This window comes from Sminthopsis crassicaudata, chromosome 1 (assembly GCF_048593235.1).
Source record: "Sminthopsis crassicaudata isolate SCR6 chromosome 1, ASM4859323v1, whole genome shotgun sequence".
Lineage (NCBI taxonomy): Eukaryota > Metazoa > Chordata > Mammalia > Dasyuromorphia > Dasyuridae > Sminthopsis > Sminthopsis crassicaudata.
Genome location: NC_133617.1, coordinates 598803040 through 598826711, shown reverse-complemented (window position 1 = coordinate 598826711; position 23672 = coordinate 598803040). Strand labels below are relative to the sequence as shown.

At 33.4% G+C, this 23672-nt stretch overlaps 1 protein-coding gene across 15 annotated transcripts in view; it reads right to left on the bottom strand.

Annotated features, from left to right (window-relative positions):
• PDE4D (phosphodiesterase 4D) overlaps nt 1-23672 on the bottom strand; it is a 1915283-nt gene that overhangs the window by 280068 nt on the left and 1611543 nt on the right. The window contains exon 1 of one of the 15 annotated variants that reach the window (XM_074282459.1): nt 16152-17683. The exons of the other annotated variants lie outside the window; for them this stretch is intronic. Within the exon in view, the coding sequence (XP_074138560.1) occupies nt 16152-16249 (98 nt within the window). The 5' untranslated portion in view covers nt 16250-17683. Of the gene's footprint in view, nt 1-16151; nt 17684-23672 lie in introns of those variants that run through there. 15 annotated transcript variants of the gene reach the window in all.

Below are 23672 nucleotides of genomic sequence, written 5' to 3'. Positions count from 1 at the left end.
GACCATTTCTATGGAAGTCTTATAGGAAAACACAAACAAGAACCACACAAAATGAAAAGCCTGGAAGACTTGAGAGCCTCATCTATGGTGAGAGTTCCCACACTGTGGAAACATTCATTTTTTCAAATATCTAAATATGAATGTAGAACAGAATTAAAACCTTTTGAAAAATTTTAAACCTCATTTTGGTGAATAACTTCTCCATGAAGTTTTCTTTCATATAATAATGATATCAACATATTTTCCAACTCTATTCCTAAACGTCTCATAGAGAAGTTAAATGTTGCAAGAGTAAGAAAGGAAAAGGAAGAAGGGAAACCAACTCTAACAGCTCAGAAGAGTCAATTATTAAATCTTTAGTGGGAGAATTTACATTTTGGAAGTCTACAAATCAGGGCTTTATTCATTGTGTTGTTGATGGTTTGTTTAGACTAAAGAAAATGATAGAAAAGAGTTGAAACTGAAGATTTAACTTAAAAGTACATTGATCATTCAGAATCATTCTAACCCTACTCTTGAGAACTGATTGTCAAACATTTACCAGCACATCCCTAAGTGACATCCAGCTAAAGTCAATTGGCTAAACAAATGAAAGTAATTAACTCTCTAGGAAATAAGACCTATTCTCAAGCACATCTTTCCATATCACAAAAGACTTTCTCTGTACCAAAACTTCTTAAACTGTGACTCATAATCCCCTATGGGGTGTCATAACTGAATGTGGAAGTCATGAAATTACGATTTAATATCAGTGTTTGATCTGTATACTTATTTTATATAGCTATGTACCCAAAGTCATGTAAAAATTTCTCCAATGAAAAGGCATCTTGAGTGGAAAAAGTTAAGAAGCCCTACTCTATATCATGCTAGGATTTAAGGTATAAAAAGTATGTTTTAGGAAGGGAATGTGACAAAGAGCTTTAAGGAAGCATGTGAAGGTAAAATTCAACAGTATAGAATCGATCAGGCCTGGAAATAAAGAGCTAGAAAAGGGCCTAAGAAAGAAAGAGTTGAACATGGTTCCTGCTTGCTGCTTTGGGGAGAAGCCTGAGATGGATTTTTCTGTCAAAGCAGCTTTCCATGGTATCAAATCTTCCTTGGCCCATAGAAGGCCTTTTAACCTTGTAGACCTCTAAAAGAAAGATCCAGCTTTTAAATGACAAGCTTGTATCAATAGGGGCAGTACAATACATATATATGTATATTTGCATTGTAAGATTCTAGCACTGCCAAGCCCTCCAGCCCCATCTGCTTTCTCTATATCAGTTCTTCCTTTCACACCCATTTGTATGAGACAATTGTTCCTTTTTACTTTTCCTTCCCAATTTTGTTTTATAGAATTACCTGATCATGCTTAATTGAACTCCAATCTTACTTTCAAACTACCCTAGTAATGATGATAGTCTTAAGAATACTGATAACATTTTCATATATAAGAAAAATGAGTTTGACTTCAATAAGTCCCTTATAATTAATCATTGTATCTGTTCTTTAATAGAATGAATTAAATTCCTACAACATTCAAATTGAGAGACTATTAAAACAATATTTGAGTTATAATAACTCTCATATACAAATAGAAAAGGCCTTGCCACATAATACTATATTAACATTGGAGATAGTAAAAATTATTTTCTACTTAGCAGTTTAGAGTTTGGTTCTAGCCAGGAAACATTTCACTTAAAAATAAAAAAAGAAAAGCAATATGATTGTCTTATTCTTAAAAATGATTAATTAGACCAAAGGATCAGATAATACTCTGACCATTTATCTTTGGGAAGTCTAAAAATAATTATATGTCGCAATTATATATTTTAGGAGATGCTCTACTTTTAACAATTCATGCTGGCAAAAAAAAAAAAATCCAGCTTCCTTTTGTTTCTAATATATTACAATCTTACTACATTTGTCTACTCTCAGTTCCTCAAACAACATTTACTCTCCTATAACCACATCATCTTTGCACTATTTACAGTATTTGTCCCTCATGCCTGAAATGTAGTCCCTCTCCACTTCTGTTTCTGTGACTTCCTTTGAGATGCATCTCAAAACAGGATGCTCTCAGAAAAACCTGGAAAGTTCTCTATGAGCTCAAGCAAAGTGAAATGTATTGTATACAAAGTAATAGTAATGTTGTGGGATGATCAACTGTGAATGACTTTGTTATTCTCAGCAATACAATGATCCAAGACTTTTGATGAAAAATGCTAACTGTACCCACAGAAAGAATTGATTGTGTTTGAATACAAATTGAAGCATACTTTTTAAAACTTTATTTTTCTTGAGGGTTTTTTTTTTGGGGGGGGGGAATCTATGTTTTCTTTTGCAACATGACTTTTATAGAAATATTTTGTGTAACTTCACATGTGCTTTCTCAATGGAATGGGAGAGAATCTGAAACTCAAAGTTCGAAAAACAAATGTAAAAATTGTTTTACATATAACTGGGGGAAAATAAAAATCTATTTTAAAAAATAAAAGTAAAGATAAAGAAGTCATAGAATTTCAGTCATAAATAATGAAGATTGCAAACACACACATACACAAGATGCAGCTCAAACTCCACTTGCACCCATCCTACCTATTAGTTATTTATATGTCAAATTTAATTCACTGTCCAAAATATGTTTGAGAGTAGGGACAGTTTTTGCCTTTCTTTATAGCCCCAATGCCTAGCCAACGCCTGCTAAAGAATGCATTCTTACCCATTAGCATCTAGGTGGACCTGGTCATTAAAAAAATAATTTTTTACTGTGTGAAATTAAAAAAGATTGAAAGAGGGGCAGCTAGGTGGCGCAGTGGATAGAGCACCAGCCTTGAATTCAGGAGGACCCGAGTTCAAATCTGATCTCAGACACTTGACACTTCCTAGCTGTGTGATCCTGGGCAACCCCAGCCTCCAAAAAAAAAAAAAAAAAAAAAAAAAAAAAAAAAAAAAAAAAAAATTGAAAGATAACTTGCTAGAGATCTTCAATAATTACAAAGGATGATAATATCTGGCTTTTCTTTATCCTCATTAAGAAATAGAAGGAAACAGTTTGAAATTTAAGCAACAGCGATTTAGATTAGATTGGTGCTAGATCTTAAATACTTTAGTTGTAAAATATTAGGGCAGCTTCCTTTAAGGAAGTGGTGAACGTTTTTATTGTTAGTTTCCTCCTTCCTCTTTTCCCTTATGAGTAAACCTCTTCCTTATATTTCTTTCTGAAAATGTTCCCCAGGAAAGAATAGATGAAAGGCAGAATATTATTCACTGAATGCTCCAATAGAATATCATGATATATACGCAAACAAATACTAGAACTCTCTCTTGGGGGTGGAAATGGATTTCGCTAGGGGAAGATTATAATTTTGCAACTTAATACTCATTTGGAGAAATGGACTTTTGCTCTTTATGTATAATATGAAAATGACTAGAAACTTTCATTACTATCATTTTGATTTCCTATGTAGCCCTAGATTTGGTGGGATGGGATTTATTCCAAAGAAAAATGGCGACACCGGATACTTTGAACATTAATGTTCCTCATGTGAGAAAATCTAGTAACAAGAAAAGGGAAATGAGGAAGACATCAGTTAAAGTAAAAATACCACAGACCACCTAACAGAAAGACATAGACAGGGAGAGTTCAGAAAGTAGATGCCAATTCCTTTTAGTAGCAAAAAAGAATTCTGGACACTAGAGATAACCATCAGTCAAGGTCCTAGGAGAAGTCCCATTTCGTTGTTGTTTGGATCCCGATTGAATGTAAATAGCAATCTTTTCTGCTTTGGCCAAAAACTCTGAGGGTCTTCACTTCTCAGCTTTATTCATTCATTCATTTATTTTTAGATTTTTTTTTTTTTTTGGAACTAGGTGAAAGAGGAGATTCTTTGCTTCAATTGCTACCTAGCCTTAATCATTGAATGGGTGCAGCCTCAAATTGAGACTTGGTGAAGATCTTATCTTAAAAAAGCCAAAGTCTCCCATTATATCCAGTAACATCTCTAGTCATCTTGATCTCCATCTTGCCACTGGACCCAGATGACTCTGGAAGGGAACGTAAGTAAGGCAGATGATCTTGCTCAGCTCTCCCTCACTTCAATCCAATTCACTTGCATGTCATGTCATCACCTCCCTTATGTCATGGTGCTTTTCAAGAAGGAAGGAAAAATAACAACAATGAACTGATAATAAACTGATGCAGAAGAAATGAGCAGAACCAGAAAACATCCTATACTATAACATCAATATAAAAAAAAAAAAATTAAGACTTATGCACATTGATTAAATGAGTGGAACTAAAAGAATTTATACAGTAGCAACAACATCCGTAAAAAGAAAATTTTAATGTCTTAAGAACTCTGATCAAAACAGAGATCATCTCTAATTTCAGAGGACTAATAATGAGGCATGTAGTTCAATTCCTGACAGAGTTATGGGCTTAGGATGCAAAATCTCTCTCTCTCTCTCTCTCTCTCTCTCTCTCTCTCTCTCTCTCTCTCTCTCTCTCTCTCTCTCTCTCTCTCTCTCTCTCTCTTTCTCTCTCTCTCTCTCTCTCTCTCTCTCTCTCTCTCTCACACACACACACACACACACACACACACACATACACACACACACACAACACACACACACACACACACACACTTGAATTTGGCCAATAAGGGGATTTATTTTGCTTGCCTATGCAAATTTGTTAAAAGGAATTTGGTTGTTTTTTTTTTTCTTTCTCTTCCTTCACCCCAAGTGGTTTGGAGGTATGAGAGATGATCGATTTCTCTTAATTAAAAAAATATATAATTTAACTTTAAAATGACCACAGTAGTCAAAAAAGGAAAATTTTAGTTTTAATATAAGGAAAAAAATCATAAAAATATGAGTTATCCAAAAGTGGAGTAAGAGGACTCAAAAAAAAAAAAAAAGTGAATTCTTCCTCCCTAGAGGTTTTTAAATAAATGCTGAATAATCATTTGTAAGGTAACTGTAGAAAGGATTTTGCTCAGATGTGATAGGTCAGACTAGTTGGCTCCTGAAGCTATTTCCTCTGACAAGTGTTACCATTGATATTATATCTAATTTTCCCAAGTCATGTGTCCCCAAGTACATTGCATGAAAAGACAGCATTGTTGCAAGAGAAAGAGCACATGAAAACTAATCATAGTAAAATAAAATCCACAAGTTAATCTGACACCTATTTATCATACCTATAAAATCATTATTGGACTGAATGGTAATGAGGCATAGAAGTGTTTGTAGAAATGATTAAAATTAGTACTTTTGATTAAAAAAAATTAATTTTCAAAAAATTTTGTCATTTCTTCATTTTCTACAATCAACATTCATGTTCATGTTTCTCCCTGACTCCATAAACTATTCAATCTTTATTATCAGAGGCCCCTAAATAATGTAGGCACTTAATAATTGCATTGAACTCAACCAGATCATTACCCTCATCATACACTAAAAACAAAAATCTTAAATAGTACTGCCTAACAGAGTTCTTTTGCCCCATTGTGCATCTTTTAGGACTGGAATGCCTACTCTTTTTTATAGGTTCATGATATTTGCTCAGAGCCAATAGATGATAAACTTTATTTTATTAGGCACCTACTTTGTGCCAAGAACTGTGTTAATCACTGGAGATACAAATATAAAAAAGAGAGAAAGCTGTCCTCAAGAATTTATAATCTAATGGGGTAAGGCCACACACAAAAGAAAGTTGAAAAGAAAGGGAAAGGAAGAAAGTACCATTTTCATCAATTGAACACTATGACAATATAAAATGAGTAATGTGTAGGCTAAAATGGGCTGCAGTACATACTACAATCTGTTTTCCATATTAATTAACCTCTAGTTACACTGCTAAAATTTCTAGTATTTTAAAATTTGTAACAACTCTCAAGTTCCATATTTATAGTAACCAAACTGTTAAACATACTTCATTCAGAAATAAGTCAGCTGTTTTTGTGTAGCTGACAATCTGTGAATGCATATCTTTGCGAAATGCTCATGAACAATATGCTTTAAACTATCAAAAATCATGAATCACAAAAGACAGTAAGTTCCAAAAGAATCCAAAAAAATGTCTGCTCTAAAGATCAATTACTTAGAAAATGGCTACCACCTTTAATAGGAAGACAGAGCAAATATGTAGCTTACTACATTAAAGTGAGAGTACCCAAAAATAGATCTCAAAAGTGGTTTGCTTCCACTAACAATTTACTAATGCATTTTTTTTTCTGGTAAGCACTGGGTTATAAATGCTAATGGACAGTAACTTAATTTATCACAATTCTCTTATAACTAATAGAAATAATTTCCTTCTGATTTCTTAACTTATTATTCATCATCATGACTGGTATAATCAGAAAATAAAGATCTACATTTTTAAGGCATTGCATTATAATATTATTCCCTTTTCAGAAGATAAATCAACAATATTTTTGGTAAAGTGAAAAAGCTGGATTTGATATCCACATGTGCAAAAATGTTTGTAGCAGCTCTTTTTGTGATAGCAAAGAACTGGAAAATGAGTAGATGCCCATCAATTAGGGATTGGTTGAACAAGTTGTGGTATATGAAGGTAATGGAATATTATTGTTCTATTAAAAAATTATGAACAAGCAGATTTCAGAAAGGCCTGGAAAGATTTACATGAATTGATTATGAGTGAAACAAGCAGAACCATGAATACATTGTATACAATAACAGCAAGAATGTGCGATGATAAACTATGAAAGACTTGGTTCTTCTCAGTGGTTCAGTGATTGAAAGGAAGCTCAACAAACTTTGGACAGAAAATGCCATCTGTATCCAGAAAAAGAACTAAAGAGAATGAATGCAAATCAATACATGCTATGTTCAGCTTTTTTTTTTTTTTTCATTTCTCCCATGGTTTTTCCTTATTTGTTCTGAATTTTTTCTCCCAACATAATTCATAAAGCAATGTGTGTTAAAAATAAATTTAAAAAATTATATTTGGAATTAAAAGAACCTGAGTTTCACTCACTTGCTGGATCAGCCACTTATAGCTTTCTATCCCTAAATCTTCTTACTTGTAAAGTAAAAGGATTAGAACATATAATGCCCCAGGTCTATAGCAGCTTTAATCAATGATTAATGATTCTACTATCAGCATGCCTGATCTATATTAACATAATAGTTAGAAAGAGCATTTATTAAGCACACTTTACTGTATGGCAGACAATGAGTCAATAATTGGGAATGCAAACACAAGAAAAAAGAAAGATAGTTCCCCTATCCTCAAGAAACTTACTTTCTAATGGTGAAAATCAACAAATAAAGGGAGCTGAAAGATGGTGACAAGGTGAAAAAGTAGTCCAGATAGTCATGGGTTGAGCTAGTTAGAATGGAACATGGCAAAGGTGTTTTTCCTCATATGGTAGTTCTGCCTAATCTGAAAAAGAGGCCATAAAGTAGAATTATTGCCAGCTTGAGAAGGCCTCTAGATTGGAAATGGATAAGAAAGCATTGCTACATCATTTCAGGCATTGACATTGACAGAAAGCATCAGATCTTTTCCTTTCTTCCTTTACCTAATTTTATTACTATCGGAGTACATTTTTTTAATCTGTGTCCCACTTGGGTAAATTAGCCTATTTTCAATCTTGGTGCTCTTTCTACTTTTGTTTAATTTTCTTATACAGCTTTCCATTCATCTTGGAAGGGAGGTACTTCAACTTTTCTAGAAGGCAGTGGCAGAATTAAAGGCATAGAGGGAAGCTAAAGATATAGTTATTAAAATTAAAAAATAAAATAAAAATCCAAAGAACAGAAGAAAAATCAGTATGTAATTCAAATAAGAAAATCAACTTGGAAAATTATATTAATTGCAATATATCAAATTTAAATAAGAAAATCAACTTTGAAAATGATGTAAATTGCAATGTATCACAAAGCTTATAACTGAGACCAGGTGGGATTTATACAACAAATGAAGGGTTTATTTAATATTAGGAAAACTATTAATATAATTGATCATATCAATAACAAAAACAATTAAAACCATATGATTATATCAATAGATACAGAAAAAAAAAAAAACTTTTGACAAAGTATGATACCTATTCCTATTAAAATCCAAGAAATCTTAGGAATCAGATCAAAAAGGAAAAAAAAAAATGAAAGAGAAAACAAAATTCAAGCAAAATGCTGTGCTGTGACCCACACTCAGTTTCCACAATCCTTTCTCTGGGTGCAGATGGATCTCTCCATCACAAGGCCACAGGAACTGGCCAGTTCTAATCTAAAGATTAGGCACATAAAACACAGTAGTAAGTAATCATAGTAATCTAGTATTTGATAAATCCAAAGAACTAGGCTTTTGGGGTAGGAATTTAACTTTTGACAAAAATTATCAAGAAAATAGTAAAGTAGTTTGGCAGAAAGTTACCAATAGCCCACACTGTATAATAAGATAATGTCAAAATGAATTAAATGATTGAGACATAAAGGGTGTTATTAAAAGAACATGGGAAAATAGGCATCCAATCAGCTTCCAGTTTTTTACCACTACAAAAAGGTTTGCTACAAACATTTTTGCATATGGGGGTCCTTTTTCCCTTTTTTTATGCTCTCTTTGCAACACAGGCCCAAGTGAGATACTGTTGGACCAAAGGATATGGACTTTGGGCATAGTTCCAAATTGCTCTTCAGAATAGTTAGATCAGTTCACAACTCCACCAACAATGTATTAGTGTCTCAGTTTTCCCACATCCTCTCCAATATTTATCATTATCTTTTCCTGTCATCTTAGGCAATTTGAGAGGTATGTAGTGATACTTCAGAATTGTCTTAATCTGCATTTCTTTGGTCAATAGTGATTTAGAGCATTTTTTTCATATGACTTGAAATGGTTTTAATTTCTTTGTTGATTTAGCTATTCTCAAAAAACAATGATCCAAGACAGTTCTAAATGACCCGTGATGAAAAATGCTATCCAAAAATGCTGATGAACTCTGAATACAGATCGAAGCTTTTGTTTAGACTTTCTCTATTTTTATTGTTCTACTTTTGTAGGACTTCATATGTATAATTAATATTAAGTTGTTTGCCTCCTCAAGGAGAGGGATAGGTAGAAGAAAATTTTAATGATAAAATTTTTTTCCATGTGATTGGGAAATATTTAATAGAATAAAAATAATTTTCAAAAAAATAACAAAAAATAATGCTGAATTTATTCTAAAAAACAAAATGCAAGTTATAGATAATATAGATTTACATCTTCATGTTCAATTCTTTCTCTGTTCTATTTTGTATTTCAGAAATGTTCACCTTATTTGGTGTTTTCTAAGTGTAGAAAAAAAAGTTAAACAACTAAGAACATCAGTAAAACCAATGTTTAAAAAACTAAAATAAATTAAACAAATGGGTTTTATTATATTGCCTTCAAAATCTTTTTCAGCTTCAAGTCTATGAGTCTATGAGCTTCTCCTGCTTCCACTAAAGTTCTATGTAATCATACAATGGAAAAACCCATTGTGCTCTCTAGTGCTATACCAGTAGATTTCAAGTTCTGGCAGGTCCTATTTACCTTGAAAAACTGTTGATTTAGGAGGCTGGTGTCAGGCTATATGTTCCTAAAAACTTTCACAGAAGATCACCACCAGAAAGTTTGTCATTAAGTGATTTATATATATCTAACTGTTAATTTTTGACTATGGCGATTAATGAAACCAAATATTTAGAAGGGATGGAGTTAGGAGCTAGGCTTACCAAGTTATAGAGCGAGTATCCTTAACAATAAAACAAGGATGTTTTGAAATACTTATTTACTCACACCTAACACTGTCTACAAAGATAAAGTTGAAATGGGTTTATGATCTAAACATAAAGAATGATATTATAAACAAATAAGAACATAAAATAATTTACCTCTCAGATCTATGGAGGAGGAAGGAATTTGCAACCAAAGAACTAGAGATACAGGCAAGATTAGAAGGGGAGCAATAAACTGGGAAAATATTTTTTTGCATTCAAAAATTCTGATAAAGGACACATTCCTAAAATATATAGAGAATTGACTCAAATGTATAATAGTTCAAGCCATTCTCCAATTGATAAATGATCAAAGGAAATGAACAATTTTCAGACGAAGAAATTGAAACTATTTGTAATCATATGAAAAGGTGCTCCAAATCACTATTGATCAGAGAAATGCAAATTAAGACGACTCTGAGATACCACTACATACCTGTCAGATTAGTTAAAATGACAGTAAACGATAATGACCAATGTTGGAGGGAATGTGGTAAAACTGGGACACTGATACATTGTTGGTGGAATTGTGAACAGATCTGCAGATCAATTTAGAACTATGCTCAAAAAGTTATCAAACTGTGCATATCCTTTGATCCAGGAGTGTTTCTACTGGAAATATACTCCAAATAGATTTTAAAGGAGAGAAAGGGGCCCACATGTGGAAAAATGCTTGTGGAAGCCCTTTTTGTAGTGGCAAGGAACTGGAAATTGAATGGTTGCCCATCAATTGGAGAATGACTGAATAAGTTATGGTATATGAATGTTAGGGAATATTATTGTTCTGTAAGAAGTGTTCAACAGGATGATTTCAGAGAGGCTTGGAGAGACTCACATGAACTGATGCCAAGTAAAATAAGCAGAACCAGATCATTATACACAGCAACAACAAGATTATATGATGATCAATTCTGATGGAAGTGGCTCTCTTCAATAACGAGATGATTCAAACCAGTGCTTCAGTGATAAAGAGAGCCATCTACACCCAGAGAGAGGACCATGGGAACTGAGTGTTGACCACAACATAGCATTCTCACTCTGTTGTTATTTGCTTGCATTTTGTTTTCTTTCTCAATTTTTTTTCTTCCTTCTTGATCGGATTTTTCTTGTGCAGCAAGATAATTATATAAATATGTATACATATATTGGATTTAACATATATTTTAACATATTTAACATGTATTGGACTACTTGCCATCCTCGGGAGGCGGTGGGGAGGAGGGGTAAAATTGGAACAAAAGGTCTTGCAAGGGGCAATGTTGCAAAATTACCCATGCATATGTTTTGTAAATATAAAACTTTAATAAAAAATAAATACTTATTTAATGCTATTTCCTCCAAGTTTATTATTTTTTGTACCAAAGGACCTTACAGCCAACTTATCTCAGTTTTATTCTGCTACCATTTGGGTGAAGTCCTAACCAATTTCTTGACCTTATCCCTTATGATTAAAGATTATTTGTTCTGGGATTAGATAAAGAATATTTTCATAAAGTTATACAGTAACTTCAGCTGCCCATTCTTTTATTTTTACAGAAATGTCTCTTGGAAACAAAATTAATGAAATTTTCATTCTCTCCATATACAGATCTATGTGTTTAACATTTGTATATTTAAACAGGATAATGTTTTCAAACAAGTCAAATCTAAAATTAAATTTTAAAAGAAAAAAGGAATATAAGACTACTTCAGTTACATAAAAATTTTCCTTTTGTACCCTCAAACATAACGAGCTTTATTTGAAACTTCTCAGAAAATGTTCTGAAATATGAAGTTCTGAAGTGAAAGCAATTCAACCATTTTGCCCAGAAATTTAAGCCAACATCAAGAGAATGCCAGAACACCATTGCTCTACCCCAAAGACATCCAAAAGAAGGGGAAAGAATCTATTTGTACAAAAATATTTATAACAGCTCTTTTTGTGGTGGCTAAAAATTGGAAATCTAAGGCATTTCCATCAATCAATTATTATCAATATAATATTAATATTAATCAATAGCTAAACAATTTGTGGTATATGATTATAATGGAATATTATCATGCATAAATGACAAAAAAGGATGATTTCAGAAAAATCCAGAAAGACTTATATGAACTGATACATAGTGAAATAAACAGAACCAGAAGAAGATTATGCACAGTTAACAGCAATATCTTTCAGGGAATAACTGTGAATGACTTAGCTCTTCTCAGCAATATAATGACCCAAAACCATCTCAAAGGATTAATGGTGAAACATTATCAGAGGAAGAATTGATATTAGTTAAAGACACACTATGCTATTTTTTTTTAACTTTCTTTCATTTTTCTTATTTGAGTCTTCTTGTACAAAATGACCAATATGGAAATAGCATACATAATTGCACGTGTTTAAACTGTATCTGATTGCTTACCATTTTGGGAAGGAGCAGGGGGAATAAAATGGAGGGATACTTTTCATGACCCCATGATACTGGAATAGTTTGTTATTTCTTTTTTCAGCTTATTTTACAAATGAGGAAACTGAGACAAAGAGGATAAAGTGACTTGCCCAGTTAGTAAGGTCAGAGGCCAGATTTGAATTAAGCCTTCCTGACTTCAGAATAGGTGAACTATATCCACTATACCACTTACTTGTCCTTATGAACATGAACAGTACTTCGGGGGGAATTGTATTAAAGTTTTGGAACTCAAAACATTAAACAAAAATATTTTTTAAAATTGGGGGAGGGGAGATCATGCTAATCTCTTTCTAAGATACAGGAGAAAAAACAAACACAAGTCCTCAAAACCACTCTATTTTTCAGTGATGTTCTAAAAATAGTAAAATAATCTTATTCATCTTTCAAAATTTATAACAACCCACCAAAAGATACGTATCCTGGGTTCATTTGCATAATGATTACAAGATTCACCCTAATAATATGATCATAAAAGATTACAACATAATTACAAGCCTAAACAGACCTAGAAAATAGTCACTTACTGACATAATTCTCAATTTATGCTGAGCAAATACAAACAATTCAATACTTTTTAACAAAACCTTTTAGTGTTTCTAGGTTGAGAAATGTTTGTACTTATTAGTAGAATTAATCTAAAGCAGTACAAATGTCATGCAACTCAATTCTAATGGTGCTTTAAATCAGAAGGCTTATCCAGAAAACAACTGAAAATCAAAGATATATCCATTAACTCAAATTAGGTAAAATAACCTTTTGGCTTCCTCAATTAAGGTCAGCAAGACTTGCATTTTCTTCCCCATAGGAAAAAGGAGGATCTGAAGTTTTTGTAAAAAGCCAGTCATTTGCAGCCTAACTTATACACATAATCTCCATAAATACTCTGACCTAAGAATTCTGCAAATACCAAACCCATTTTTTCTAGAAGTAATCCAAAGTGAGACATTTAGGCAACTTTACTACAGTTCCTCTGGAAGTTAGAGTACTGTTCATGTTCATAAGAACAGGTAAATAGTATAATAGATATAGTTCACCTATTCTGAAATCAGGAAGGCTTGAATTCAAATCCCGCTTCTCACCTTACTAACTAGGCAAGTCACTTTACCCTCTTTGTCTCAGTTTCCTCATTTGTAAAATAAGCTGGAAAAAGAAATAACAAACTATTCCATTATCATGGGATCATGAAAAGTTAGACATGACTAAAATGACTAGACAACAACAAATCTGTTTACAAGTTTCTTCCTATTTAAGAGGTGTTTAATTTTCATAACTTTTACATAACTATTTTTCATAACTATATTTTCCTCAGCCATATTTTTCCTATTCAATATCTAGATATAGTAATAATAAATAGCATTTATAAGTGCTTTAATATTTGTAAACTGCTTTATAAACATTACTCATTTAACCCTCCACAACAACCTGGGGAGATAGGCCATTTATTATTCTTGTTTTACAGATGAAGAAACTTAGGTAAACAATGGTTAAGTAACTTGTCTAGGGTTACACATCTGGATCAGAATTTAAACATAGATCTTCCAGACTTTAAGTCCCAACATTCTATCTATTGGACTACCTAGCAAACATACTTTATATCTTATCATCTCTTTCTCAACATTCATATCATAATAACAATGTCTAATTTCTAATCAGTAAGAACAATTAGCAAACCCATGAAGTAGAGATCTTCTTAAGCTTATACTAGAATGATCTTGTGTTAATGTAAAAAAAAATAAATAAATAAAAAAATCTCTGTCCCTTAATTGAGCCTGGATCCTTGATATGAAATGCAGAACATAAAATTTAAATATACTTATTAAATTTAAATGTAATATGGACTCTAATGGTTTCTATTTATAAGTATCAAATAAAATATCTTTTAATTAAAGAAAAATAAATAAGTATAACAGGACCTTAATTCCAAGTCTGTTGTTATATTATGATATATATAGTATAAAGGCATATACATGTATTCATGTATCCTTGAATGCCCTCTGCTGTACAGAATATAACCCAGAATACTTGAAAATGCTTTGAAAATAGTAAAATATCAGGAAAATATAAAAGATTGCCCTCATTATCTAGGTGAGATAAATTACAGGAAGAATTTTGAGGAGATGTTGGAAAAGAATTGATTTGGGATTTTTTGTGGAATTAAACTCAACTCATATAAGGGACATCAATAAGACCAGGCAATGTTTCAATGAGTGCCTTAGACAAGATTTAAATGCACTGGGCAAACAGACAATTCTTTATTTATTCTTTATAAAAGCTGACAGTGAGATGCCATGGTATAACGGTCAGAAATCTGGTCTCAGAATCAGGAAGAGTTCAAGTATTGATTCTGACACATTTTTGTTCTGTAACCATGAACAAATTATACAAGTTCTTGGTGCTGCAGGCAACTCTAAGTAATCCAGAAGTTGGTAAAAAGAGGTGTTTTTCCCATTCCAGGATTTCAGACAGATAGATAGATAGTATCAATATGTCCTCAGCCATATATACTGACACTTATTAACTCCATCAAACAAATGTTAGAATTCTGATTTACAGTAATTTTTATCCCTATCATTGTGTGTGTGTGTGTGTGTGTGTGTGTGTGTGTGTGCACATGTGTGTAGAATAAAAAGGACTGGGGGGTGGGGGTATGTAAATCATTATATTGACACATTTTCCCATTCTAGGTTTTTATTTTCCTTATTGTTTTTAAAATCAAACCAATCTAATAACTATCATTATATATGCTTCCTTGAAATGGAAATTTATTGTTACATATTTTGAATCCTCTTTGATGTTCTGCTAGACAGACACATGACAATATTTTATTTTGTATTTTCCTTCTCTATTTTTCAATTTTGTTTTCTCTTATTTTATATTTAGTTTTTAATAAATATATTTTAAAATAGCATGTTAACATCAAAAAAAAAAAAAAAAAAAACAATTAACAGCATTGGAAAGAACACAAAACTATTTGAAAACCTGGGTTTAAACTCAACCCTGACTATTACTACCTGTATGACTCTGGGAATGAAACTTAATGTCCTGAGGCTGCATTCCTCATCTATAAAATGATAAGAGTTAGATGTCCTTTGGAATTGCTTCTAGCTCTAGAATCTGAGAAATGAAATAAATACAGTTATAGAAAGCTTTATCAAGTTTACACAAAAAGCATTCTAAAAGTAATTGTTAACACTCTCAATAATAATTTGGGATGCAAAATTAATCTACTTTATTTTATGATGGAAATTTTCAATTAAATGACTAAAATCTTTTATAATAAAAACAAAAATATATTAAGAATAGATAATATATGTATGTATGTAACATGGGTTAGATATACAAATAATGCATAAAGTTTGATCAAAGCATAATTACCTATTGTATCATTATGCATTTGTTTAATCATTAGGATCATTCTTTAATCTTGTTATCTAAGTAACTTGCACTAACAAAATGTTACTATTAAAGTAACTTATACTAGCAAAATATTACTTTCAAAATTTGTTAGGATTAATGTCTTGGAAGAAGAAATAATGGCAGAATTCTCAAATATTCTAGGGTGCTTAGGCAGCAAGAATAAAGATGAGAAAACAAATAACCAGAAACAGACAGAGAAAACGATCAGCTTCACTTCCCCTACAGGCAACATACATCTGCATGTGTCCTTTTAGCTTTCAAATTTAAATTATGATCAGATGTCACATTTCATAGGGCGCCTCTAGGACCACTGGGTGGCTAAAAACAAAGAATGAACACCTCTTTGCACAGAATATACAGAACTGGACACTAAGCAGAGGGAATCAAGGAGCCTGTTATGCTTTATTTTACCGTACAGACTGTTAAAATTAAATCTAACTCCTTTGAGCATCTCCCATAATCACTCAATATTCAGTTAATATCTCAGTCTTGGAAGGAGAAGAAGGAGATAAGTAAGAGAGAAAAGCACTTTACCCAATTGTCTCTGTAGTCCTCAGGGAACTAGTAGACCGGGATCTCGGCTTCATAATAATACTCATCTTGAAAAGAATGTTCCCAAAATTTTGAGTCATCAATTTCAGAGGGTCTCGCTACCAAGAAGCCTTTACACAATCCATTTCGAGGACTGGGCTTGCTGAAGAAATCCAAGGGTCCTGAAGCCCACAGTTCCTGCTCCCAGGTTGATTCATCAAGACAACCAAAGCATTGTAGTAACATTCATATTCTTTCTCTCTCCCTCTCCCTCTCCTCCTTCTCCTTCTCCTTCTCCCTCTCCCTCTCTTTCTCTGTCTGTCTGTCAAGTGACTACCGTGCTAGGCTCCCAAGTGACAGAGTTTCTTTTCACTCTTGTATGGCCTGGGGAGGAACTGAATTTTGAATCTATTCTTCATCTAGGTCACAAGGGGAGGCAAGGCAGCTGAAAGAACTACTTGATCTTTCTCCCTCCTCTCTCTCTTGCTTCCTCTCTCACTCTCAATTTCTCTCCTTCTCTCTTTTCGCAAGCTGCAAAGCTATAATAACAGGTTTCAAGGTTGCCAACACTGCAGAAGCACCTTAGTACGTAAAGAAGGAATAAAAGGTCTGGAGGTAAAGTAACGCCAGCGAGCTGTTGGGGAAGTTTCACTTCAGTACTAGCACACTAGTCCGCTCCGGAGAAGCAAAGAAAACAGTAGGGGGAATAAAAATGTAGGCACTTGAGGCTTGCCAGCTGCTTTACCTGCCAAAAAAGAAAAAAGAAAAAAAAAGAAAGAAAAGAAAGTGTGTCCTTTTTACTCCCGGCTTAGACCCTGCCTCCTATTCTTTGTGAATGGGAACTATCATTCAATCTCACCAGGCAGAAAGTATTCCTTAAGGGCTTTATGACGTCTGCAGGAAGGCAGTTCAAAACTGCCTGGAAATGAGAGAGAGGAGGGGAGAAAACCCAGAGCTTGTCGATTGCTGAAATGATACAGTGCTAGCAGACCTGCAGCAGCCAGAGGACAACAATAAACCAGCAATGTAGCTACACAGACCTTTGGAAATACATAAAATTCTTTCTTCCTCTGGGTGGGCATGTTGTTTGTGATAATAAGGAAAAGATTTAGTCTTTATAATAAAAATTCCTTTTTGTCTGATTTATTTTAATTGACCTCAAGCACTGCCTATCCATTTCCTACCCAGGACCAACTTGTCTTTTCAGAAACTAAGTTGGAACTAGCTTGGCAGTTTTCCAAGTTGAAATCATTTAATGAAATACAGTCCATTTTTGGCCATTTGTAGATGTGTGAAGACTTTAAAGATTCAGGAGAATCTTTTTTTGGTATTGATGCAGTAGGAAGTGTTGGAATGCTTAAAATGAAAAAAAAAAAAATCCAGTACATTAATTAATGTTAGACAAGTGGTTACAAGTTCTGGAATTGCTATCCTATCTCAATGTTTTCAAATATCTACTTATTTTGATCATAATAAACAAACTTCCATAGCTTTCCATTCAGAGAGCACTCTACATTTTATCATTCATTTTAAGGGTTCCTCAGTAGATCCCTTTAACCTGTGAAAGCTTTTCTCTCCTATCCCTGTGACAGGAATAATTTTTAGGGTTAGATTTAGGTTGGGACAGATTCTTCATGCTATCCAAAAAGGTTTTACAGGACAAAGACCTTAGACTACCCTCTCAAATAGGGAACAAAGAAATTAGAAAAGATGTGTTCCTTAGGAAGGACCAACCCTAAAATTTTAATGTATGGATGATGATCAAGTGAAACAAGGTTAAGCATTTTGATTACTGAAGTGACATTAGTGAGTATGGTGGTGCTCCAGTCTGACGTCAACTGGGTATTTATTTAGCATTTGCAGACAGGATGTTGGAGTGCAGTTGTGACCCACCCAACAACTTGGAAAACTAACGTACCAAGGCACCTTGCCAAGGGCTGAGGCTACTTATTACATCAAACTAACCCTCAACCTGATCTCAGATCCCACCTTGACATACAGTTTTCATTTAGACTTCTTTAGATACCTTTAAGACACTTGAACTCAGATGGGGGTTGAAACAATGAAATACTATGTTTTTGTTTGGGTTGTACTTTCCTGATTCTTCTTTTTTGCTTTTTAATCCATATAACATAGCCTGTAAACTTTTTTCTCCAGGGATAAATGGCTTATTCTTTGTTCTATCAGAGGCTTGCTACATTGCTGGCACTAAAGGAACATTAACAAATTACAAATTTTCAGAAATAGAAGAAAAAGCTTGGTGAAAGAATATAGCTAAGTTTTTGTTTGTTTGTTTGTTTTTTGGTCCTGATTTGACTGCCTCATAATCTCAGAAAAAGAAGTGGAATAGGGAACTATGTAAACTAAATAAATAATGTATTCTGTCATTAAAAGGTAAAAGGTAAAAATCTCTTTTGGAGGCATTATAAGGAAAAAAAATGCTGGTAGTTAGAACAAGAAGACAATACGTGGATGAAATCATTTCACCCTACCTTACCTACCCAATCCTTCTATTCTGGTCAAACTATTCTCTTCATTTTACTTTCTGCACACATCATTTTAAAACTCTTGTCACAGGACCTGTGCTCCTGTAACCTCTTCTGCTTAGAATATTCTCTCCTATCTGCTTTATGGTCTAAACATTTAGTAAGATCTAAATCAATTTAGGTCTCCTCCAGAAGTTTGACTGATTTGTGTTTTCTTTTCTTTCTTTAAATCCTTTTTTAGTCTTGTTCTTCAGATCCCTGGGGGTAGGGAACATGCCTTACTTATCTATGTATAAATAAGATGCCTGCAGATAGTTCCATAGGCTCCTATTTGCAGATAAAATGAGCTGCAGAACATTACAATCCTTCTTCAGTATCATCCAGTCACTTAAAGGAAATGTTTTGTCAACTACAAAAGAAAAAAGTAAATGGGTTAAGGATCCACAAGAATACAAAATGAGGGCCCAGAATATGACATGCAATTTCAAAGAGTTGGTTAATTAGAGAATATGAGTTGGTTAATTAGTTCTGAAATCTTGAACTGGTACAATAGATAAAAAATGTACTGTATTTTGCACAGGTACCATAGAGATCAGTGAGCTGACCATGAAACTGAACAGGAAGGGATACAGGCCTACACTGCAATGGAAATTATTTTCCATGATCCTATACTACTTGTTCTATAGAAAGCATCTTTTCTTCTTTTTTTTAATAGCAATCTTTTCCTGGTGATCTGGTTTCAAGTCATAAAACACTATGATTTCCAAAGAATCAACAAAGGAGGTGATCCAATAAGCAATAGAAAGTTCTATGGTAGATAGAAGTAAGTTACAGCATAATATTAACGGTGGCTTGCATAAAAGAAAGGGTGCAAAAGGCAGCACAAACAACAGAAAAAGAGGAAGGCCAATTATGTAGTGTCAAAAGATCTAGAGGAAAAGCTCTACTGATTGTATGGTCATATCTATGGAAGATCCATGGGAGATGTAGGAAAAAGCCTTACAGGATGAAAAGGTATAATTAGTCTGGAACTTGCATTATTGGAAAGAGTACCATCATTGATGAGGTTGCCAATTTACTGAGGTGTCATTTTCATAATGATGGACTGGCTAAGATCTTGTGTAATTTTTTGTTAGCAGTCAATGGGAGATATAATCTGTCTTTACAGAAGGAGGTGGAGGGAAATCCTAATTTGGGTGGAGGAGAAGGACAAATGGAAAAAAAAAATATATATATATATATATATATAGCATATCCCAAAGGTCTTAGAACAATAAACTGCACTGAAATTTTTGGGATACCCAAATCAAACTCTCATGATTTCAAACATGAATGGATTAAACAATGCAATACAATTAAAGAGTAATAGAGTGGATTTAAAAACAAAGAAAACAGTCTATAATCTGTTGCTTAGAAAAGTACCTCTTAAAAAAAGACATACACAGGATAAAAATGAGGCTTAAGAAAAGAAAAAGCACTATTCATCCTGAATCCAAGAAAGCAGAAGTTGCAATCATGATATCAGACAAAACAAAAACTAATATTTACAATATAAAAAGAAACAAACAAGAAATTACATTATGCTGAAAGGAACCATACACAACAAACCAATATCAATATTAAATTTATATGCTCCAAATTCCCTAGCACCTAAACATATAAAAGAAAAGTAACTGAATTAATAAAAGACTAAATAGTAATAAAACAGGAAAGAGATTTTTAATGTCCCTTGGTCAGTTTGGGGTGTGTCTAAAAGAAAGATAAACAAAGGGAAAAATGGAATTGAACACAATGCTGAAGAAACTAAAACTGAGACTTCTAATGTCTTCTAAGTGGGATTGCTAAAGAATATACATATTTATTAGTACCACATAGAGCTTTCAAAACATTGAACATATATTAAGATACAGAAATATTTCAAGTAACTATAAAAAGGCAGAAGCAGTCAGTGAGAAGTATGATGTAAAATGATCATGAAAATTACCAAGAGTCATTAGCTAAACAGAATATATTATACACATGAAGAATAAGCATAGAACTATATTTTACTTCACTGGAGATGGGAAATAGATTCACAAAAGTACTTTCAATTTGACATAACTGGTCAAAATGAAGTAAATTGTATTCTTTGAAGAAGGTCTCAGTATCTTTTTTTAATCTAAATTTCATGTTAAATTACCATAGCATCATAAGTTTAGAATTGAAAGGAATTTTGGAGGTAACTTTGCCCAGTCCTCTTCCTTTACAGATAAACAAGTTGAGACCAGAGAAGTCATACAGATTAAAATAAATAGCAAACTAAGTATTGGAGACTAGACCCTCAGCTTCAAGATCTAGAAATCTTTACATTGTACCATTGTAGAAGTTAAGAGACATTTTAATAATAGGTAGCAAGATAGTGCAATCAGGAAGACCTGATTTCAAATGTGGTGAAATGAACTCTGTGACTCTGGACAAATAACTTATGCCTGTTTGACTCAGTTTCCTCATCTGTAAAATAAACTAGAAAAGGAAAAGGAAAATTGCTAATATTTTTGCCAAGAAAATCCCAAATGAGCTAACAAAGAGGTGACACATCTGAAATGAATGAACAATAAAATATCTAGACAGCTAAGTGACACAGTAAAGAGAGAGTCCTAGAGTCAGAAGGACCTGAGTTCAACTCCAAGCTGAGACACTTATTAATTGTATTACCGTAGGCAAGTCTCTTAATTCAGTTTGCCTCACTTTCCTCATCTGTAAAATGAACCAGAGAAAGAAATGGCAAACTATTTTAATATTTCTGACAAAAAAAAACCCAAATGGGAATCACAAAGAATCAGATAAAATTGAAAAGGACTGAAACAACTGCAAACAATGCCTAGAATATAATAGGTACCCTATAAATGGTAGCCATTAATATTAGTAAAAGAATGATCAATTTCCATCATATTATTACTCACCTATCTCCATTATTTACATTGTTTAACACCATTAGCTAGCTTGGTGACCCTGGACAAGTTATCTGACAAGTCTCAGTAGTTTCTTCTTCAGTAAAAGTAAAGGGATTGGACTAGGTCATCCCTGAGGTGCCTTTTAACTCTTAACATTCTTTCATACCTGTGCACTGTTCCAATTTTGTCCTAAGGCCACCGAATTGCAATAGTAGAAATCTGACCATGTCATGTCTTGCAAAAACTCTTTTCTGTACAATAGGGTCATGTCCAAGAACTTTCCTATTCTTCAGAATCCACCTGCAACAATAAATCCCCTAACAAAAGAAGAGAAGTGACATTCTTGCAATTTGGTAGTGATAGGTAGTGGAAGGTATTGTGAACTAGGAAACCTAAATTTAAATCTTGGCTCTCACATGCTGCTTATTGGCAAATCAGAGGGTTGTGGTAACTACAATCTTTTTTTTTTTTTTTTCATAACACTACAGCAAGAAAATGCTTCTTAAAGCCTGCCTGAGGATATGGAATCCATAGGCCATGTTAGACTAGAAAACTAACCTAACTTCTGGTATATTACAAAGCTGAGGTGCTCCAAGGCTGAACTAATTACCACTATAATGGAAGATTGCTATCCAGCACTGGTGGAAAGAGGGGGACTTTTAACCTATAAAATAGGGCTCATAGGCATACCATTCCAACACTTTTCCAGAGGGCTGATAACAAAAATTCAAATTATTACCAACCCCACCTCCCCCCCGAAATTTTTTTTTTTAAGTAGGATTTTTACTGATATCTATGGGCAATTCCCTTCCCTTCCCCTTTCTGGCTGCTTTTAAAGTGTCATAAGCTAACCGATGATTTGTGATTCAGATTTTTTTTTTAAATTGTTAGATACAAATTTTATTATTTGGCTACAAATTATCTTCTTTGGCAAAATGTTCTGAAGACAGCTTACCCAGAGCTCATATTTCTGCCAGGGATCAGAAATGATAAGGTGAAATAAATGCTGTTTGGAAAGGACTTTTGGAACATTTTGCACAACAGTATACAATAAAATGTACTTAACAAGTTAAAGGCCATTTCAGGAATCCCAGGGCTCCAGTGATTCCAGTGATTTTTTTCTGCATCTTCATTCTTCTTGAACTGTCTGTAGCATGTGGTACTACTGAATACCTCTTTCTGGATTTTCTCCCTTTGAATTCTGTGATATTTCTCTCCCTGTTTCTTTTCTTACCTGTCAGATTGTTCCTTTTTGCTAGGTCACAATGAATATCTTGGATCTTTGGTTTAGGTATAGTTTAAAACCTCTCTTAGGACTTCTCTCTCCCTACTCACTCCTTAGGTTCTTTCATCTGCCCCCAAGACTTCAGATATGACCTATGCATAGATAATTCCAGTGTGAAAATGATCCAGCCATAATCTTTCTCCTAATTCTAATTCTACATCATCACCTGCCTGTTGGATATCACATGCCTTTGGCAATATCACATTCAGTATGCCAAATGAAACTCATTATCTACTCTCCTAAGCCTGTCTCTCCTTCAAACTTCTCTATTTACACTTCTGGGCCTCAACACTTTCCTAGGCAACTATATTTAAAGCTTGAAGTCATTCATTCTTTCTCCCTCCTTTCTATATTCATTCAATTGAGGGTTTCCAAATCATTTATTTTCAATCTCTATATACACATACATATATGTATGTGTGTATATATGCATATATGTATAGCTAAGTGTATGCATGTGTATATATAGAGAGATACAAATTTACTTTTGCGGGTGAAACACTAGCAAAAGGGAGATTAGAAAAGGCTTCATAGAAGATAGCTAGATGTATTGTGTACTGAAGGAAATCAACAATTCCAAGAGGCAAAGGTGAGGAGGGAGAACAAAGGGATCTAGCAATGCAAAAGTATGGATATAGGAAATGAAGGGTCATATATGTGGAATAGTAAGTTTGTAGAAACAGATGGACTATTTAATCCAACTAGCATAGAATATTTTCTAGGTTATATCCTGAATAGTTCTCTGAGATTTGGGGGACAAATCTAAGAGTACAAAGAAGTGGAGAAGAAAGCATTACATATATAATAAAAAAAATGTAGG